General features: G+C 55.9%; 1 protein-coding gene across 1 annotated transcript in view; it reads right to left on the bottom strand.

Annotated features, from left to right (window-relative positions):
• Positions 1–4,113: 4,113 nt before the first annotated feature.
• The window catches only part of GRM4 (glutamate metabotropic receptor 4), a 33,189-nt gene continuing 15,816 nt past the window's right edge, over positions 4,114–21,486 (bottom strand). Inside the window, exons 4-10 of the mRNA XM_054395980.1 lie at positions 19,585–19,739; positions 19,150–19,290; positions 14,061–14,261; positions 12,991–13,127; positions 11,694–12,629; positions 6,092–6,338; positions 4,114–4,163 (exon numbers count right to left, since the gene is read on the bottom strand). Coding sequence (XP_054251955.1) covers positions 4,114–4,163; positions 6,092–6,338; positions 11,694–12,629; positions 12,991–13,127; positions 14,061–14,261; positions 19,150–19,290; positions 19,585–19,739 — 1,867 coding nt within the window. The remainder of the gene's footprint in view (positions 4,164–6,091; positions 6,339–11,693; positions 12,630–12,990; positions 13,128–14,060; positions 14,262–19,149; positions 19,291–19,584; positions 19,740–21,486) is intronic.

Raw genomic sequence — 21,486 nt, 5'->3', positions numbered from 1 at the left:
GCACAGCAAACAGCTCAGCTTGTTGGCTGCAGAGCTGGGCCCCCACTGTGTGATGAGCATCTGCCACAGCCTGGCTGCCTTCTGCTCTGCTTGCAAGTGGCACCTTGCTCTGAGCAGCACTCAGTGCTCCAGGGGCCACAGCAGGACACTGTGGCTCTGCCTGTGGGAGAGGAGCTGGATGGAGACCTGTCCCAGAGCAAGAAACAAATCACTTCCTTCTCCTGCCCTGCTCTTACTATCTCCTTCCTCACCTCTGCTTACTAAGGAGCTTCGCTGTGCCTCCAGCAGGAGCTCTCCAGACCTGGGTGCCAGGGCAGCTGTTTTCCCCAAGTGCAGAAGCAGGGGAGAAGATGGCAGCCAGGCCAAGAAATCAGCAAAGAAATTATTTTGTTTTTCCATTTCCTATGGAGTTGGCCTAATTGTGCCACTGAAGTCTGTAATTTGCCTCCCTCAGAAGAGAGCTAATGACAGGTTCCATGCTGCTGCTGCTCCTTGCTGGGCTGGGGAGAAGATTCTGCACACTGCTCCCCACTCCTGCACCCAGACATGGCATGGAGAGGGCAGCAGGACCCCAAAGGTTCCTGCTTGTCCCTGGAGAAGGCAAAGCAGGAGAAAAGCTGGGGATTGGGAATGACAGCCAAGGCCAGCAGGAGGTCCAGTGGAGGCCACTGTGATCCTGGGCAAGCTGCTGTGGGTGCCCTGATTTAGCCCGGGGCTCGGGCTGGGTGATCTCCAAATGTCCCTTTCAACCCTCACCATTCTGTGGTGCTTGGAGTAGAGGGGAGAGAGGAGCAGGTGATGGAGGGGATGGCTGCACCAGCACAGATTTCTTCCCCCACTTCTTGGATTCCCAGAAAAAGTGAAAAGCACACAGGTCACCACTCAGGGAGCTCAGGCAATTATTTGCTCTTTAAACTCAACAACTCTCCACAGAAGTAAAGGAAAAATCAGCCAAGTGCTTGTAAGCTGCAGTGGAGGAGAGGATGAGAAACAGCAGCACAGATCTCAGGACTGCTGCCTTGTTTAACACAAACCAGACACAAAGAACCAAACCTGGGGATCTAGTGTCCAGGGATCAGAACTTACTCTCATAGAACCCCAGCATGGTGGAGTGGGAAAGAACCTCTAGAGGTTTGCCTGGATCAGGCTGCCCAGGATTACATCCAGACAGGTTTTGACAGTCTGCAGAGGAGGCTCCACAACCTCTCTGGGCAGCCTACTCCAGGCCTCCAGCACCCTCACACCAGAGAAGTTTCTCCTCCTGTTCAGATGGAACCTCCTGGGTTGCAGTTTGTGCCCATTGTCCCCTGTCCTGTCCCTGGGCACCACTGAGCAGAGTCTGGCCCCAGCCTCTTGCCTCCCAGCCTTTAGCTCTTGCTGAGCATTGCTAAGATCCCCTCTGGGGCTGCTCCTCTCCAGGCTCAACAACCCCAGGGCTCTCAGCCTCTGCTCATCACAGGGATGCTCCAGGCCCCTAATAATCCTCATGGCCCTCCTGGCCCTCTCTTCTGCTCAGACCCAGGCAGCAAAAGTGCCTTCAAAAACACCAAACAAAGCAAAGAACTAATCCTGCTGGACACCAGCTCCCCAGACTGCCCCAGCAGCAGCTCTCACCTCTCTGCAGGCAGCAGCACCAGAGCCTGCCCAGCTCCACATCACTCTCCATCATCTCAATTGCTTAAAGACTGCTCCCTTTTAATTAGCTTCCATAATCAAATAAGTGTCTGGAATTAAACAGCCCCTCATCAGGAGATGCTGTCTGATATTAGCAGCCATGCTGGGGGGGCAGTGCCTCCACCACTGAAACCCTCCCAGTGCTGGGAGGGACACCAGGCTGGTCCAGCATGGCCAGTCCCCAGCCACAGCCTGCCTGGAGGGCTTGGCCCGTCCCTCCTCACAGACAGGCAAGGGAGGGAGTGGTTGCTGTCAGCCTTTCCAGGCGTTATCAGGCAGAGCTGGGGTGGAAAGCTGCCTGTGCAAGCAGCAGGGCAGTATCTCGGAGCTAGAAACAGCACCAGAGACATCAGCTCAGGTTTACTGTGAGCCCTCTGAACCAGACAACATTTCACATCCGATCCGACAGTGATGGATGCGGTAGGAAGGGAGCAGATTTTCCTGCCGAGCAGCTCCTTTGACGAGTTTGATCTTATCAAAGTCCTGAGCTTTTCATTACACTGCTGCCTGCTTTTTTTAACTCCTGCCTTCAAACCAGGATCTGCCCTCTCCGTGCCGGCACGGACCGGCTGCAGCTCTCTTGATCAGCGGCTGGAGCTCCCCGCGGTGCTCAGAGCAGCGCCAAGCTCTGCCGTCCACAGCCTGGGCAGGCCAGCAGAGCAAAGCACAGGAGCAGCCTCTGCCAAGCTCAGCGAGGGGCATAACTGGACACCTTCGGGTGTGGAGAGGACATCCCAGTGCCTTGGGGAGGTCAGGACGTTGCTGCCGGCTCCAGCGCTTCTGCTGGGCACCTAAAACCACAACCTGCCCAAAAGGACAGGCTGGAGCCAGGAAGAGAGAAGCCTCCCTGCGGCTAGGGCAGAGCTGCTTTTATTAACTCCCTAATTAGCACTGATTGGTCCTAATGGGGGGGGGGGGAGGGGGGCGGGGGAAGAGGGGAGGGGGGAGCTGGCCCTCCCTCTGAAGGAGAAGCAGTCCTGGTCAGGCTGAAGGGGACTTTAATGCCTCATGAAGTTCAACAAGAGCAGGTGTAGGGTCCTGCACTTGCAGCAGGACAGGGGAGGGGGGAGCAGCTCTGAGAGAAGGACCTGGGAGTGCTGGGGGACAAGAAGATCCCCATGAGCCAGCAAGGTGCCCTCATGGCCACAAAGACCAACGGTGTCCTGGGGTGCATTCAGAAGTGTGGCCAGCAGGTCCAGGGAGGTTCTCCCCCCGCTCTACTCTGCCCTAGTCAGACCATAGCTGGAGTCCTGGGTCCAGTTCCAGGCCCCTCAGTTCAAGAAAGACAGAAAAGTGCTGGAAAGATTCCAGAGGAGGCTCCAAAGATGCTGAGGGGCCTGGAGCAGCTGTGTGAGGAGCAGCCTCTGAGCAGCCTCATCTAGCATAAGAGGGGGTTTGAACTACTGACCTTTGGAGGTCCCTTCCAACCCAACCCATTCTCTGCCCCCCCTGCTCTGCTTGGCCCCCCCAAACCTTCCCCAGCAGCCAAGAGCAAGCCACAGCCTGGCAGAGTCACCAAGAGACAGCAAACAGCTGAGTGCAAAACCAAGGTCTTTTATTAGAAATCTGCTGTATAAAAATGTTCATGCTCCACACAGTCATCCAGGAACTCAGAAACATCCAGGCACTGAACTTTGTTCTTGTTTTTGTTGGGTTCTTTTGTGTGTGTGTGTTTTTGTTTTGCTGTTGACTGGTCAGTACACAAAGCAGACAGGTTTCAATCCAGAAGGTCATCACATACATTAATTAAACCACCTACAGAAATCAGCACTTGGAACACAGTCTGGGTTGGATTTTCTTTTATTTTGTTCTCTCTCTCTCTCTTTTTTTTTTTTTAATTGATTTATTTCAATTTTATGTGTTTTTTTAAGGTAATTTTCCCCCTTTTTTTCTTTTTTTTTTTTCTTTTTTGTTTTCTTTTTTTTTCCTTGCAACATAGAGGATTTGGTAGAGGTGTGGGGGAGAGAGTGAAGAGGGACAGAGGAAGACAGGAACAAAAGAAAAATGGAGGGGTTCCAAAAAAAACTAAAGAAAGAGCAAACAGAAGGATCTGCACAACCACAAACAATCTCACAAGTTCCAGAGAAGGGGAAATGTTGAGTCTCTGTTTGTTTGGGGTTTTGTTTGTTTTTGCCAAGATACAGGAAAAAAAAATACACTCCCAAAGAGTTGCTGGAGGCTGACCCTCTCCCCCCTGCTCAGCTGTCCCGCTTCCCCCATGCACTGTCACCCTGCGTGGTGCTTTCTTTGTGTTGTTTCTTTCTCTTTTGTGGTGTTAGTTTTTTGCTGCTGTTGATCACCATTTTCCCCAGGAGCTCTGCCCACCAGCAGTGTGTCCCCCTGCACCCTGCTGCCACCTCCCTGTCCTGTGGCTCCTGTGCTGGGTGGTGTGGCTGAGTTCCCTCCTGGGGGGTGGCCTCAGCAGGCTCCTGCCAGGAGCTAAATGCCGTGGTTGCTGTAGCTGACATAGGTCTGCTTGGTGGCCAGTGCTGGGGAGACACAAACATGGAGCATTAGTGAAGTCCACCCTTTGTTTCTCATCCCCATCCCATCACCCTGACCTGACCATCAGAGAATCATTTGGGTTGGAAGAGCCCTTCAAGATGCCCCAGCTCAACCCTTCCTTGACTCTGCCAAGGCTGATGCTAAACCCTGCCCTCAGCACCACATTTCTGTGGCTTTTAAACACCTCCAGGGATGGGGATACAGCTACCTCCCTGGGCAGCCTGTGCCAGGCTTTGAGAACCCTTTCAGGGAAGAAGTTTCTTCTAATGTCCAACCTAAACCTCCCCTGTGGCAACCTGGGACCTTTTCCTCTTCTATCAGTTGTTCCCAGAGAGCAGAGCCCAACCCCCACCTGGCTCCAGCCTCCTCTCAGGGAGCTGTAGAGAGCAATGAGCTCTCCCCTCAGCCTCCTCTTCTCCTGGCTGAACAACCCCAGCCCCCTCAGCTGCTCCTTGCAAGACTTTTTCTCCAGACCCTTAATCAAAGCCCAGTGCCAAGAAAACACCAGACAGGAACAAATCCTCCTGTGCCCAGTGCCCCAGCCTGCAGCAGGTTGCTTGCTCTTAGCAACAGCCACAGCTTTGGGAGAGCTGGAATTGGCACCTTGCAAGGTCCCAGTTTGTCTCATGGTGCTTGGTGCAGATCCCACTATGAGCTCCCCAGGTACTGGGGGCTCAGCAGACCCACAGACCCCCTGCAGCTGAGGACACAAAGGGTGGCTGGGCACAGGGCAAAGCCCAAGATACCACAAGCAGCACAAAGGTGTCCCCTGCAGAGCCTGGCACCAGGAGGGGACATCCAGCAGCTCTCCTTCCGTCTTGGTGCCTTGCTGACAAATGAAGCTTGCTGCAGATTCCAGGCTGCTTTTCCCAGATAACAATTAGATAGGCCAGAAGAAATGAGAGCTGACAGAGCTATTTGTTAGCCACGCTGCTCTCAGAGCCAGGCTGCCCGGCCCAGAGCCCTGGGAATTATTTATCCTGTTCTTTATTTAAGGATACGTGACCCTGCCAGTGAGAGTGACAAACAACCCCTCAGCCCTGCACTGACAGCCACACCAGCCCCCAGCATTGCTGCTGTGCCATGCTCCCTGCCTTGGCACACCCTAGGAGCACACTGCCAGCCCTGCTCACACCGAGCTCCTGTGTTCCCCATGGCAGGCACAGCAGAACTGGGGATATGGCACATGGAGCTCAGCTCAGCCTGCTCCAGGCACAGACCACCCTCAGGGGGTCCTGCTGTGAATCCTGGGGAAGAAGGATGCTCAGCATGGCTGAGAGCAGGTGGGAATCACAGAATCATAGAATTGTTTGGTTGGAAAAGGCCTCTAAGATCATCCAGTCTGACCTTTAGCCCAGCACCACCATGACCACCAAACCATGGCCACAGGTGCCATGGCCACAACTTTCTTGAACACCTCCAGGAATGGGGACTCCACCACCTCCCTGGGCAGCCTGTTCCAGTCCCTGACCTCTTGCTCCCTCTTGCAGCAAAGAAAATTTTCCTAATGTGCAACCTAAGCCTCCTCTGGCATAATTCCAGGCCATTTCCTCTCCTTCTATCATTTCATACTAGGGAGAAGAGACCAACCCCCACCTCTCTCCTGACCTTCCCAGCAGCACTGCCTGCAACAATTCCTTCCTCCTTCAACCCTCTGGTTTTGGAAACCTAAACACAGAACAGGCACACAGCTCTCCTCCCAGGGAAGCCTGGTGACTGCCATTGTGCCAGCCTCGGCTCCAGCCGGGCCCTGGGAACAGCCCAGTTAGACTCTGAGCACCTTCCCCCTCCAGCAGACATCCCTCTCTCTGCCAGCACTGTTTGCATCCCTGGAGCACAAAACAGCTACAGCCCAGGCTCTGGGCTTGCCAGCACCATGCTGGTCCCTGGCAGGAGCAGCTGCCCACCTTACCTTGGGTTTCCAGGTTTTCACAGAGCTCTGACTTGGCCTCCCCGTTGGGGCGGAACCCTCCCTTCTGGGAGAACTTGTTGGACATGGTGGCTGCGGTCACCACCGCCTTGAGGCTCCGCTTGCGCTTGGGGACGTTCTGCTCTGGGTGGAAGAGGATGATGTACACCTTGGGCATGTAGAGCATGCCCAGGGACACCGAGGCACTCAGGCTCACCGAGATGGTGAGTGTCGTGGTCTGGATGTACATCTGCAAGATACAAGGGCACAGCTGGCAGCCACGGCGGGACCCCCGAAGGGGCAGCTGGGAGGAGGAGAGAACAGGGAATGCGGGAATGATGTGGTGAAATAATGAAGAGGCAGGGAGCCAGGGCTGGAAATGTTGGCTGTTGGGTCTCAAGCATCAGGCTTGAACGTGGCATGGGCCAAGGTGCACTTGGGGGGCACCTCAGCTCCCTTTGGCTGTTTCCCCACCTGCAAACATGCAGAGCCCTGACTCACACTTCACAGCCCTGACATGGCCTCCCTGTGCCAAGACCTCCCAGCACCTATACATGCTCCAGCAGCAACCTGCCAGCACCCCACCTTGAAAACATCTCCAGAGACAGAGCCTTCATGCCCTCTTTATCCTCCCCCTCTCCTCCCCAGCACTCACAGCAGGCTCCACCAGCCATGGGGTGGGAGCTGTGCTGCTGCAGTGATGGGCACAGCAGGACATCCACGCCCAGGGCTGGGACAGGGCAGCCCCAGCTCCCCTCAACAGGTGCTTGCCATGTCCCAGCTGCCTTCCTGAGCTGTTGTGATGTAAGTCACATCTTACACACCGACGCTGCCTTTCTGCAGTCAAAACTAATTTCACGCTCACTGTCCAGGACTAACAGTGACAGATGTTTTGCAAAATGAAAGCCCATTAATCTGACTGGAGAATAATCCATTTTTCTATGCAAAGCCTTTGGCAGGCTCCTCACAAGCCAGGGGCATCAGAAGCAGGAGGCAATGGGAGGCAAAGAGGCCCCTTCCCTCCACCCGTCCCCCACCCCTCACCTCTGAGCAACACAGGAGGCTGGGCAGGCAGATGAAACCCTGAGAATCCCTGCCCCAGCAGCAGTCCTGCTCCAGCACCATCCCTACTCCCAGCACAAGGCTCCATCCTCTCCAGCATCCTCTCTTCCACCTCCTAGCTCAAGCTCTGGGTCTTTCTGGGCTGAGCAGGGAGAGGGCTCCAGGTCTTCAGGGGCCTTCTTCTCCAGCTGTGCCCAGCCCCTGGGGCTGCTTGCAGGCTGCCAGCAGGGTTTTAGGGGGTTTAAGACAGTTTCTGAACTTCGTCCCTGGCTCAGCCACTGGTGCCCAGAGTTTCTGTGTGAGATTTAGTGCCCTGCAAGGAGGCAGGACCAGAAGGAGCTGCAGGACCAGTGAGGGCAGGGTGTTCCCAGCTCCCCATCCACACACACAACTTGGGGGCTGATTTTCTGGAGTCAAGAGAGCAAAGAGGTGAGTGAGGAGAGAACCTGAGCCCCAAGGCTCCACATACTCCTGGAGAGAAGATGCACAGAGACAGCTCCATGCCATGAGTGAGAGCTGGTGGGAGACAATAGCTCCTGACTGGGGCTGTCATCCCACCCCAGGACCTGCAGCTTCCAGCTGTGACCATGCCAAGAAACATTTCTCTCTCTTCTCCTACTTCAGACACGAGCACAGAGGCCTAAGAGCATTTCAGCTCAACCCAAAAGGGGAAAAAAAAAAAAAAGCAAGCAACAAGATTTGCTCTGAGTCAACCCAAAAGTTTGGTTTGTCCCCAGAATAAATCCTGCTGCTCTCACAGGGCTGCTTTGTTTGTTCCCTTCCCTCTGTAGTCACACGCAGAGCGAATCCAGGCAGTTTTTGGAAATCAAAATGTCATTTCATCAAGGGAAGTCAAAACATGGCCCTGTGCCAGCAGATCTGCTCTTCTCTGGGTTTCTTCTCTTGCTTTTTTTTTCTTTCTGTGTTTTCACTGAAACTCTGCAGACATTGCTGCAAGAGTCCAGGACAGCAAGGACCAGACTCGTTGGGAATGAGGGCAGCGCTGGCATGCAAAACGCTAACTCCTGTCCCAGGGACTGGCACAGTTCCACTCTACACCACTTTGACAGGGCTGAGGCTCCCCAGCCCTTCCTTTCCCTGTCTCCCACACCTGCCCACCTCCCTGGTCCTCAGCAGATGCCTTTTGGAGGAGCCTGACTCTGCAATCCAGCAATTTCCATATTTCCTGCCTCCCACCGGAGCCTCAGGACTCAGAGGAGTTTCAGTGCAGAGGGAGAGAGCAGCTGAGCTCAGACACCTCCCTGCACATTCCCCCGAAGTGTCAGGGCTCAAAGCTCCATCTCCCAGCACTGCCAGGGACTCCTCTCCACCAAGACCTTGAGTGGCACCAGCTCCAGGCTCCCCATGCTCTCCTCCATCCTTTAGCCCTCCTCAAACCCCTGCAGCACTCTGGGGTCTCACAGGGCCACCATGGCTACCACAACGACCCTGGTAATGCATTTGGCAGGAACAGCCTCATTTCTGCAGCCCATGCTGACCTCTGCAGCTCTGCAGCAAAGCCTTTCACAGCTCAGAGGAGGATTTTTATCCTGGGGTCCAAGCACAGCCAGGCAGCACAGCACAGTTAACCTTCTGCCACATCCAAAGTGTGACCATTTCTCACTCTTTCGGTTCCTCCTCTCCTTATTGGTTTCCAGTGCAGGACCTCCCTTGCCCCCTGTTCTGCTAACACTTCCTGCAGAGCCCTTTGAGGAGCCTCTGCAGCTATCAAAGCAGTCCCAGCTCCTGCTTCAGCAGCACTCCTGCTCCGTGGGCACGATCAAAGAGCACAGAGTGACTCAGGCTGCTGCTGCTGCATCGAGGGACTGCCACAACCTGAAGTGACCCAGCACAAGCCCCCGAGGCCAGCGCCGTGCTCAGCCTTTGTCCCAGGGCTGGATGAGCGCATCCTGCCCCAGGGAAGCAGCCCAGGCTCAAGCACAGCCCTGCACAGCTTCTGTTGTCCCAAAGCCATTAATGAGCAACATCCTGCCTCCAAATCCATGCCTGGCCCAGCTAGGAGAGATTTGGCATCACCGTAAGTGCTGGGGAAGGGAAAACCTGCTCAGCCCTCATCCAGTTCTGCTAAACAAACCCTCAGCCAGTCCTCATTCCTTCTTCTCTCCCTCTTTTCCCTCACTGAAAGCAAAGGTGATAAACAAAGCCAGACAATGACTCTGCTGTTCAGTTGCTGCCTTATCAGCGCTGGAAATTGTCTCTTTCTTTAGATCCTCTGTTCCTGCTATTTCTGTAATTCTCTGGGATCGGTAGGGATAAGAGGTTCTTTGGAGAAAAGGCTTGGGGGACTTGTTAGAACAATGTGCCAGCTCCATGCAAAGTTGTAGGCACAGGAGAGGAAGTGAAGCAAGGCTGGAGATCTGCCTGCAGCTCCTCTGGCACAGGAGGCAGCCCTGGGGGCAGGCTCAGGTGGGGTCAGGGCAGAGGTGGTGGGTGGCCTTTGGAGGTGAGGGTTTGTCCCATGGCATCCTCAGGATTCAAGTGAAACTCCCACCATGCTCTTTGGGGTGAACATTCCAGTACTTAAAGGGGACCTTCAGGAAGGCCGGGGTGGGGGGGCTGTTCAGAAGGGCCTGTGGGGATAGGACCAGGGGCGATGGTTTATAACTGGAGCAGGGCAGAGTTAGGTTGGACATCAGGAGGAAGTTCTGCACAGTGAGGGTGGTGAGACACTGGTCCAGGGTGCCCAGAGAGGTGGGAGCTGCCCCATCCCTGGCACCATTGCAGGTCAGGTTGTTTAGGGCTCTGAGCAACCTGCTCTGCCTGCAGATGTCCCTGCTGACAAGCTTTAAAGGTCTCTTCCCACCCAAACCAGTCTGGGATCCTAAGATTCACTTCCCACAGCAGCACAGCTGAGCCCAACCACCACAAAGCCTTCCCTGGGACTTGCTCAGCAGCCAGCATGGCAGCAGCAGGCTTGGAGAAGAAGAGCTGCGTCCAAGGGGAGTTGGGAACATCACTTTCCCTGCCTCTAATCAGCTTGTTAGCAGCCTAATAACAAAGCAGCCCTGCACGTTACAAGCCCCCGAAGTGAGGCAGAGCCTATTGTGGAGCTGCAGTTGACAGCCAGCTCCGGCAGCCCTAAATTATCCTGTGACAAGCTGCAGGGAAGAGGTGAGCAACCTTGCGCATAATCTACAATCATTATCATCTCCATCTTTATTACCCACCGTGTGCAGAGCACATTAAGGAGGCTTTAAGGGAGCTTTTGTTTCACAATCGTTTCTTTAAAAAAAAAAAAAAAAAAGAGCCCTGCTTTCTTGTTAGTATCTCCCCTGCCAGCTCATCAACGTGGAAAGGTGCCAAAGGCTCCAGCCACTCACTGCCTTCCATCCTCCTTTGCACTTCCAGCCACTGCTGGGTGGCCTGGCAGAGACTCTTTGGTGGAGCCAAGGTGAAAGGTGTCTGGGCAGACTTGGCCTCCTTGGGGCTTATGCTCTGAGCAGCTCTCCAAGACACATCTCATCCTCTGGTGTCCACAGCAAAAGACCTCTCAGCTCTTCTATAGAATCACAGAACTGTTTCAGCTGGAGAATCCCTCTGAGATCATTGAGTCCAATCACTGACCCAACACTGCCATGGACACCAAACCCTGTCCCCAAGTGCCATGGCCACAGGTTTCTTGAAAACCTCCAGAGATGGTGACTTCATCACCTCCTCTTCCAATCCCTGACCCCCCCTTTAGTGAAAAAATTTTTCCCAATATCAAACCTAACCCTGACCTGACACAACTTGAGGCCATTTCCTCAATGGAGGTTTCCACAAGCTATGAATTCAGCAGCTCAGCATCACAGGGGACATGCTTGGGGAAATTATCTCAGTTGTGATGAATACAGAGAGGGGGATTTCCAGGGAGGAGCATCCTGGAGGTTTATTTGCCAGAAGCAGTGGCAGGCTGGCAGGCACAAGCTGTTTGCTCTAAGCAATGCAGCTCCTGTTTGGGCTGGCAGGCAATGAGGATTTGGGTCCCATTCATGACATTTTTATTCTTTGTTCTCACTCCCTCTCACTTAAGCACAGAGATTCATCCAGCCTGGCCTCAATCCCATGGGTACTGGCACCAGGACCACTGGTAGAGGGCAGCTGCATCTCTCCAGCCTCCTTCACTGACTCAGAACTGGGAACAGGAGTCAGCAGGGCAGCACTCGGTCCCTTTTCCGTGCAGGAATGGTGCTCATGACACCGAGGCCCTGGACCTGCCCTGGGGATCCATCTTCTCCCAGCCTGCAGAGCTGCAGCTTGTGCTGCCCACAGGTCCCTGTCTGGAGAGCAGCAGCCAACAGGGCACCAAAAACTAGAGGAACAGGAAGGTAAGAGTGAGGAAAACCAAACACAGGAGGAGGAAAATGGGGCTGGAGGCTCTCTGCTCCCCAGAAGAGCAAGAGGTTTGCAAACCAGCTCTTCGCACCGAGTCATCAGGACCACAAAGAAGTCTCCCTCCTTGCTCAGGACTCGTCAGCCTCTCTCATCCCCTTTCCTTGCAGCCCCCAGGGCCGACAGCCACACCTCCCCCTTCCTCCCTTACCTTTTCAGCTGACTGCGAGGTGCCGAAGAAGATGGGGATGAAGGCCAACCAGACAATGCAGGTGGTGTACATGGTGAACCCGATGGGCTTGGCCTCATTAAAGGTCTCCGGCACCCCACGGGTTTTGATGGCATAGACGGTGCAGGTGACCATCAGCAGCATGCTGTAGCCCAGCAGGCAGATGAGCGACAGGTCCGAAATGTCACACTTGAGGACGCCCCTGGCAAAGTGGGGGTTGGTAGTCCGCTGGTCCTCATAGTCGATGACAGAGTGGGAGGGGTCCACGATGAACCAGATGCAGACACCGAGGAGCTGCAGGGAGATGAGGCTGAAGGTGATGAGGAGCTGGGAGGCAGGGCTGATGAAGCGGGGGGCGCTCACCGACCTCTTGCCCTGCTCAAAGATGCGGTAGATGCGGTTGGTCTTGGTGAGCAGGGCGGCGTAGCTGATGCTCATGCCCAGCCCCAGGAAGATGCGGCGCAGGGAGCAGGTGCTGAGGTCAGGCTCAGCGATCATCAGGAAGGTGGTGGCGTAGCAGAGGAAGATGCCAGCCAGCAGCACGTAGCTGAGCTCCCGGCCCGAGGCCTTGACAATGGGGGTGTCGTTGTAGCGCACGAAGGTGACCACCACGAAGAGCGTGGCAATGATGCCCACCACGGCGATGAAAACGGGCACCACAGCCCAGGGCGAGCTCCACTCCAGCTTGATGATGGGGATGGGGGTGCAGCTGGTGTGGTTCTCGTTGGGCCGCTCGTTGAAGTGGCAGCGCTTGCAGTGGAACTCATCCAGCTGGTACTGGTAGCCGTCACAGCGCTCGCAGTGCCAGCAGCAGGGGATGCCTTTCACCAGCTTCTTCCTCTCTCCTGGCTTGCAGGGCAGGCTGCAGATGGAACTGGGGAGCTGGCTCCCGCCCCCTGGCCACAGCATGTTCTCCACCTGTGGGGTGAGATGGCACTGGTCCCACTGACACTGCAGTTGGGAATCCAGGAAGCATCCCTGGGGCAGAGGGGATGCTGCTGCTCTGCTTGCAGCAGCATTCACAGCTCCATTCCTCACCCCATCCATACCTGAATGCTCCCTGGAAGCATTCAAAGCCAGGTTGGAAGGGGCCTTAAACAACCTGGGCTAGCAGGAGGTATCTCTGCCCATAGCAAGATGATCCTTGAGGTCCCTTCCAGCCCAAACCATTCTGTGATCCTCAGTGGCCTCAGTGGGTACAGGAGAAGTCTGCAGGCCCTTCCCCTTGGCATGGGCTGTGCACAGCAACCCCACAGCTCCAGCCAGCCCTCAGCCTTACCTTGAGGTGCAGGTGGTCAGTCCACTGCCCAATGACTTTGTACTCAGGGGTGGAGTTCCTGATCTGGTACTGGTAGATGTCATAGCGCCCTGGCGCATCCCCATTCTCGTTGAACGTCACAGGGGTGCCAGCAATGCCTGTGAGAGGAGCAGGGCTCAGCACCACAGCACTCACAGCACCACAGCACCCAACGCACCACATCGCCCATAGCACCCACAGTACCCACAGCAGCCAGAGCACTGCAGCACCCACAGCACCACATCACCCATAGCACCCACAGCAGCCACAGCACCGCAGCACCCACAGCACCCATTAGGACCACAGCACCACATGTCCTGGGTGGTGGTGTTGAAGGGGCTCTGGGTTGATGTTCCCCCTTGCCATGAGGTTTCCCACTCCTGGGAGTGTCAGGATGAGGCCAACATGGGCATAGGATATAGGAAGCAATGGGGGAAAAGAAACCCAACCCCAACCCCAGCCTGGTGCAGGGACTTCATGGTCTTGACCCCTTGGCCAGACAGCAAACTCTGTGCCCCTGGCTGGTTATCTGCTTCTCTTAAGGGAGGGGGAAAGCTGCTTTAAAGTTAGCTGAAGTGAGCTGTACCCAGGGAAAGGAAGGGAGGAAAAATCAAGCAAGAGAGTGAAATAAATGAAAGAGGCAGGAGAGGGTGGAGATAAATAGGAGTAATAAGGAGGACAAGACAGAAAATGTTTATTAAGGAGCTGGAGCAGGCACCAAGATGCATTTCCAGAGGAGAGATGATGACAAACAAGGACACAGCAGCATGAATCAACAGGACCTCTGCCAGCCCTGATGGGAGGGTGGCAGCAGGGAGCAGGCTGGGGCCAGGGCTGCTGCTGGGTTACCCTCCCAAGACCCCCAGGAAAAGCAGAAACTCAGAACCCCTCTTCTGGAGGTCTCCCCCATCTTTGCACCCAGCATTTGCAGTGCCATGGGTGCCAAATGGGACCAGGAATAAATTGTGGGTGCTGACCCATAGCAGGGGATAACGTGAGGCCCCCAGCCCTGCAGGGGTGTCCCTCCCCCACCCCCCCAGGCACAGACAGACCTGAGAAGTTGACGTTGCGAATGTACTTGAGCAGCTCCACACCATCCACGGGGTCCATCCTGGGGCACAGCCCCACCTTGCCAGGGCAGAGGTTCTTGTGCATGTTGTGCAGAGCATGCCCCATGGCATAGACAGCGTCGATGACGAACTGCACTTTGCCCTCCTGCTCGTAGGAGGAGTCCTGCCCAATCCGCTCCCGGTCTGTGGGCACACAAAGCAGGGCTGGGTGCCAGCTCCATGCCACCTCCCTGCCATTCCCACAGGGAGACTTCTGCTGCAGCCAAACCCTTGTAAATCAGCCCCCTCTGGACTTAAGCAGCTGGAAACTCCAACCCCACTCCCAGAGGTACAAAGCCATGGGCCAGCCAGGGCAGCTCTTCCCAGCAGGAAGCTTTTGTGGCCTGGGAGTGCTCCAACAAAGAGCAAAACTGCACCTCAAGCACCATCAGACTTCTCCCAAACCAAGCTCCACACTTCAGTGTCTCAGCACCTCCAAGGCTCAGGGCTGGAGCCTCTCCACCAGCTGAGAGTCCTCCCATTGCCTGTGTGTCCCTTGTCCCAGTGGACAGCTGGAGGGACACTGTGGCTCTCACCACAGCCCTGTGGAGCTCACACCAGGCAGGCCTGGGGTACATCCAATGGCTTCTGTGGGCAGGAGGAGGCTGATGTCCAGCCAAGGAACACGTTCCCTGGGGAAATACTAAACCTCCCTGCAATGCTGGCACCCAGCTGTGTTCCTGAGAGCCCCTGGGATGTCACGTGCCAGCAGCAGGAGACATCTCTGTACTGCCAGATCTCCATGCCCTGCAGCAGGACATGGGCCAGGCTGTGGGCAATGCCAGTCTTCACCCCCACGAGCTGACCTCCTTCACCTTGCCAGGAGCTCCCAGCTCAGTCTCTATGGCCGCATCAAGGCACTGCCCAGGCAATGCCCATCACTGGCTGTGTGCCCTCCTTGCTCCCAAAGCCTCCTGCCAGCCCGCTCCCGTCGTCACCCCCTGCCACCCTCCCGCCCTGCTGACCCCACCCCTCCCTGGCCATCCCAGCATGCAGGATCCTGCAAGGATCTGGTAATTCCCAGACACAGCTGCCTGCCTCTGCTGTCACAGCCACCCCTGACAGGAGGGCAGCAGTTAATCACTCTGTGAGAGACAGCCCTTAACAAGCACACTGCTAATTACAGCTAAGAGAGCATCTCCCACAGGGCCAGGCTGCAGTGGAGCACCACAGCCTCTGCAGCACCACCGGGCATCCTGCCAGGCCACAGCTTCTTCAGCAGCTGCCAAAGGCTCCTCAGAGAGCTGGAGGCATGGCCTTCACCCTCTGGAGACATCCTAGAAAGCCATCCAAGGGAGTCCAGAATCGATGCTGGCTCCACCCTGCATGGATGCTCCCTGGTGTTAGGTGAGGATTTGTGGTGACTGCAGGGGACCAGGGCACAGAGCGTGTGAGCAAGGGCACAGAGAGGGCACAGGCAAGCTGTGGCTGCTGATCATCTCCCTCCTTGCTGGAGGAAGGTTGGATGAAGCCAGCAAACCTCTGAGGAGGGACAGCCCCAAGAGCTGCAGAGCCAGAGGTCTCTGTGTTGGGACAGAGAGGGACACAGGGCACTGACAAGAGACTAAAGGGATCTGATAGTGAGCTGACCAACAAGGAAAGATGATCCCAGGAGGTGAATTTATAGCCCAGCCTTCAGAGTTATAAAAATGCCTTTGGACTAGGCAGAGATTCCTCCTGTGGAACCTGTCACGTTCTCCTTCCTTCCACATCACTGACAGCAGCCATTCATCTTCCCCTCAGCTGCAGTCCCTTCCCCACAGCCATCTCCCCAGCCACACTCAGCCACTCTGTCTTGTCAAGATGATTACCCATTAAAAAGGGTCTAATAACTGTCCAGTGGAGAGGAGCCTGTGGGGATGTCCCCATTCTGCTGCCAACCCCAGCACCACCCTGCTGCCCATGGGACATGCAGGACTCATCTCTTCATAGCAGGCACCTCAGATCCTACACAGGACTTGAAGAGCAAGGGCTGAGAGCCCTGGGACTGCTGATCCTGGATAAGAGCATCCCCAGAGGGGATCTGAGCAATGCTCAGCAAGAGATAAAGGACCTGTGGGGGGCAAGAGGCTGGGGCCAGGCTCTGCTCAGTGGTGCCCAGGCACAGGACAAGGGGCAAGGGGCACAAACTGGAACCCAGAAGGTTCCATCTGAACAGGAGGAGAAACTTCTTTAGTGTGAGCACTGCAGCAGGCTGCCCAGAGAGGTTGTGGAGTCTCCTTCTCTGCAGAGCTTCCAACCTCCCCTGGCCATTGTGCTCCTGGGCAAGCTGCTGTGGGTGCCCTGCTGGAGCAGGGGTTGGACTGGGTGATCTCCAAAGGTCCCTTCCAATCACACCATGCTGGGATTCTGGAATGGAACAGGCTGCAGTGGCTTGGATTTTCCTCCCAAATATCCCTCTGGCTTGCAGCAAGGTGCCCCAACTCAGAGCAATGGGAGAAGCTGGCACCAGTGCCGAAGCTGAGCGGTTGTAGAGAAGCTGAGGTCTGCAGGGCTACCCAGGCCCAGATAATTCCTGCAGCCAGGCACAGGCTGGGGCACAGGGAGGGCAACATGGAGCAGAAAGCTGAGGCTTGCTCCTGACATGGAGACAACAAATCTGGCCAACCTTGCAGGGGATTAGGAGGTGCAAACGGGATGTGACCCTGCTGATAAGAGCAGCAGGGTCAGGCCTGGTGCTGCAGGGCTGATAATTAATTTCCAAGTGTGTGCTGAGCCTCGCAGGCAGCCCTGGCAGGGCAGCCGCCACGATCTGCAGCGCTGGATGAGAAGGGATTAGCTTCAATTCCCATCGCTGCCTCTCAGCAGGAGTTAATCAAAATCGCATCCAGAGCTGCTCCAGAGAGCAGGGGGAGGAGTCTCCTTGGAATCTGCTAAGTCCAGGGGTGCTGGCAGCAGCCCCCAGCACCCACTGTAGTGGCTCTGGGCTGGATGAGCCTATCCATGGGCATGGGACCATCTCCTCTGAGGGATGCTCGCTGCAAACAGCCCTCTGCAGTGCTCCCTCGAGCTGTCCTCACAGCAAGGCTGGCACTGCCCTTTGTCCAGGTGATGGATCTGAAGAAAAGCTGTGCAGAGGTATTTCTGGGATATCTCTTCCCACTCAGACCCATCCTAGGTCACCTTTTGTCACCTTAACTCCCAGGCGAGCAGTGTGAATCCTCCCTTCTTGGCCTGGTTGGGGGAAGCTGTGCTGGAACACAGCCAATGCCACCAATAAAACCAACCCCACATTGAGAAGAGGCTGGAGAGAAGCAAAACAGAGAGGGAAAAGAACCTGAGGAGTCACCAATAAAGAATAAAAATCCAATAAGAGCCTCTCTGCCCCATCCCTGTCCCCACAGCCTGCTCAAGCAGAGGTGTGCAGAGGAATCCCCAGCCCTGCTTAACGAAGGCTGTTAATTAGCTCTCCCATAAAAAAAGGAACCTGCAGGGTCTGGGAGCATCCTGCAGTCCCCATGTGGGTGGCAGAGGGGAGTTTGCCCCCCAGGCCACATCCTGTCCAATCCATGCCACACCAGCAGCCTGAAACACCTGGTTCTGCCAGCACCTCCCTACCTGCATCTGCCAGTGTGGGAGTTGCCACCGAGGCAGTGACTGGCAGCATCCTGCCCGGCCTGGCCAGGCACAAGCAGGAGCTGGCACCCAGCAGGAGCCTGTCCAGCCCAGGTCAAGGCACAGCCTGGTGGAGGGAGCTGGGAAGTGGGGAAAGAAGCTGAGGAGTTCCTACTGCAAAAGCTGCTGACACATGGGTCCTGAACAGACCCTGGTGCCCATTCCAGCCCTTACCTCCCTCCCAACTCTCCCATCCATGAAGAGGAGCCATGAGCTGTCCCCCCCACAACAGGATCCTTCCCTTTGGTTTCTGGGATGCAAAATCAGGGTAGAGCCAGCACTCCCCTGGGCATGTGGGGCTCTACCCAGACCTGAACTTGTTGGAGAAAGTCAGCACAAACCCCTGAGGAAAATAGCCCCAAAGAGGACATCTGGGTGAGGAGCACCTGGAGCTGCACAGGCACAGCTTGATCTGCACCATGGTGCCTGCCTTCCCCTCTCCGTTCAGCTGCCAAGCAAACCTCCATCAGACAATTTATTTGCTGACAAACTGAGATAATTTAAAGACAGTTCTTAGGACATTTGCCATCTCGTGGTTTCAGCTGCCTCAACTAATACCTTGGCCCTGAAATATTGCTGCTTCAAATGCTACATGATGATGAAGATGGAGAGATCAGCAGTTGGCAGGACCTGCTCCTGCACTTCCTGCTGCTGGGGATTTCTTGATGCCGTGGGGAAAGATGAGGAACTCTCAGCTACCCAAGGCCATGGGGAGCTGGGGAGGGACTTTTGACCAGGGCTTGTGGTGACAGGATGAGAGGGAATGGATTGAAGCTTGAGGAGGGGAGATTGAGACTGGAGATAAGGGAGAAATTCTTTAGAGGGTGTGAGGCACTGGCACAGGCTGCCCAGGGAGGCTGTGGATGTCTCTTCCCTGGAAGTGTTCAAGGCCAGGCTGGATGAGGCCTTGAGCAGCCTGGGCTGGTGGGAGGTGTCCCTGCCCATGGAAGGGGGTTGGGGCTGGATGATCTCTGAGGTCCCTCCAAACCAACCCATTCTGTGAATCTCTGAAATGGGGAATGCCTGTGGGGGAGAGGATGTGGAAGCATCAGCATCCTCAGAGTCTCTCCAGCCTTCCCCAAATCCCTGCTTGCCCTTTTGCTTAGGCCAGAAAAGCTCCACTCAGAGCCAAGCCCTCCCCACACAGAGCATTAACTGCCACACAGCTGCCTTGAGCTGGGCTGGCAGCTGCAGGGCCACTGGGACGTGGCTGAGCTGAGAGCTCACAAGGGGCAAGTGAGCTGTGGGCCCACGAGGCTCTACCTGTCCCCAGCACTCCCACAGCCCTTACTGGTGCACTTCTTGATGCTGCTGCCCTTCCTCTGCCTGCCCCCAGCACCCCCACAGCCCTTACTGGTGCACTTCTTGATGCTGCTGCCCTTCCTCTGCCTGCCCCCAGCACCCCCACAGCCCTTACTGGTGCACTTCTTGATGCTGCTGCCCTTCTTCAGTGCGTGCCGGCTCAGCTTGCAGTGGAAGTTTTCCTCCCAGAACTCAGCAAACCAAATGTTCCTGCGGTTGTTGTCCAGGGTCCTGCTGGAGAAGTAGCGATCGAAGCCTGCCCAGGGAAGAGGGGGCAAAAGGGTTAAATCGCTGGGATGGCAGCAAGGTGCTTAGCATAGCCCCCCACTCCCCATGCAGGCTGGGGTCTAGGGGCACACAGAGGGCACTGAGTTTGCGTCCACGCTGCCCCCGGTGCAAAGCTGCAGGCTGGAGAACCCAGCCAGGGAAAATTCACTGCAAAGCACAGAGCCCGTCACAGCCAGACCCCTGTGCTTAAGGGAATGCCTTCAGGGGGAGAACAGCCAACCCCGGGGGCCGCTGAGGGAAGCTCCTGGGCACAGCTCCCTACCTCTGACAGACACTCGCTTAGGCAGGATGGTGACAGAGCCCTCAGCCACCTCCTCCAGGTGCAGGACTGGGGAGATTTTGGAGCCCCAGCTGTCAGAGCCCATCCAGATGAAGTGTCCTGTCTGGTTTGCCCTCTTGGCCGCCTCCAGCACCCTCCTGTGGAGAGAAGCAAAAAGGACTGGCACTCACTGGCACCGTGGGGCTGGGGCACTGACTTCACCTCCAGCCCCACAGCAGCAGGGACACTCAGGGCTCTCTGGCTCTGAGCACTGAGCTGGCAGCAGGCTCGACCCAGTTCACACAATGCAGAATGATAGAGGCTGGAAGATCCTCTGGAGACTAGTGGAGATCATCCAGTCCAACCCCCTGGCAGGGCAGGGTCAGCTAGAGCAGGGTCATAGCCATATACAAGAGCAAACCCTGCTGCTCAGCATCCACACCCTCCACCTTCCCCATCCTGGGCATGCAGGCTGCTTCTCCCACCTCATTTGCATATTTGCTGACTGGTAATTGAATTTCGCCTTAATTACCCAACATTAGTTAAGAAAAAAAACAGGTTACGCCACAACAGGCATGAAAAGCAGCAGCACTGCAGAGCATGCTCACAGCCCCAGTCAGCACTGCAAGCCATGGGAGAGAGCCAGGCAGGGCTGCCAGGGCTCCCAGTGCCCAGGCAGGAGTCAAACTGGGTTCTGCTGGGTTCAGCTGGGCAGGTGAGCAGCAGCGGGGAGCAGGAGATGCCATTCACCCTGCTGAGCACCACTCCTCATGGGCAGACTCTCAGCCACACACTGGCACGCTCCAGCACCAGCCAGCTCAGAAAATCTTAGTAGGTGGATGGGAGCATTCCTGGCTCCAAGCGTACAGGCTCTCTCTTCCCAGTGCTCATCATTCCCTTGGGAGCTTGCATGGGTCCCACAGGAGCAGAGCCCAGGGCATCTCTGTCTCGGTCTCCCGGCACAGTGACCAGGCTGTGAGTCACCCCCAGCGTCAGCAGCTGAGCATTCCAGGCCCAGATGGGGTCTGAAACACGGAACCAACCCTGTAGAAATCGAGCAGCAAGTAGAGCCAAGACAGGAGGAGGCAGGATCTGAGCACTCACAGCATCTCCAGCTGCCCCTGGTCCTCAGCAGGGCAGGATGGCCCCAAGGCAGATCTATGACAATCCTGTGACTGATGCTTAGAAACCAAAGACACAGCCCTTCTGGGAGTGGCAGCATATCCCCTGCCAGGTTCCACAGCCCAGACTGGCACAAGGGTGGGGATCATGGCAATCTCCATGCCCAGGTTGACCCCATGTTTTCCCAGCATGAGGGATCCTGTTTGGATGGGTAAATGTTTACACCAGCTCCTGGGGTTTGCCATTTACACAGCCAGGTAAAGCCCCCACGCCCCTCCAAATGCCAGGTTTGCAAATGTTTCTATTAGGGAAGAAGGATCTGGGAGGGTCCACATCTGATGTGAACTGGTTTGAACTCACAGTTTGCCCACATTGGCATCGTGTTTGCTGATTAATTAATTGGTTATCTCCTTAGGAAGTCAGGGGGAGTGCCACATGAATCCATCTGCTCTGTAAACAAGGAGAGCTGCAAGACATCACTGTGCCTGCAGAGCAGCTCAGCACCTCCAAGCCGGGCTCTGTCCCCAGGCAAGATGGCAAGGAGGGGGTCCCCATATGGTACCCTGGGATCTTATCCTCTTCCACACTGCAGGCTGAGGCTGCAGAGCAAAGCAGAACCAGCACCTGGAGCCTTCCATGGCCACTGCTCAGGGAGTCAAAGAATGCCAGGTGGGAAGGGACTCCGAGGTTCATCTGCTCCAACCTGTCAAGGGGATAGTGGAGTTGAAAGGAGCTGGCCCAGCAGCCTGTCAGGCTGAGTCTGAAAACTGTCCAGTGAAGGAG

The sequence above is a fragment of the Indicator indicator genome, chromosome 35 (genome assembly GCF_027791375.1).
Source record: "Indicator indicator isolate 239-I01 chromosome 35, UM_Iind_1.1, whole genome shotgun sequence".
Taxonomy (NCBI): Eukaryota; Metazoa; Chordata; class Aves; order Piciformes; family Indicatoridae; genus Indicator; species Indicator indicator.
This window is presented reverse-complemented; position numbering and strand designations above follow the sequence as displayed.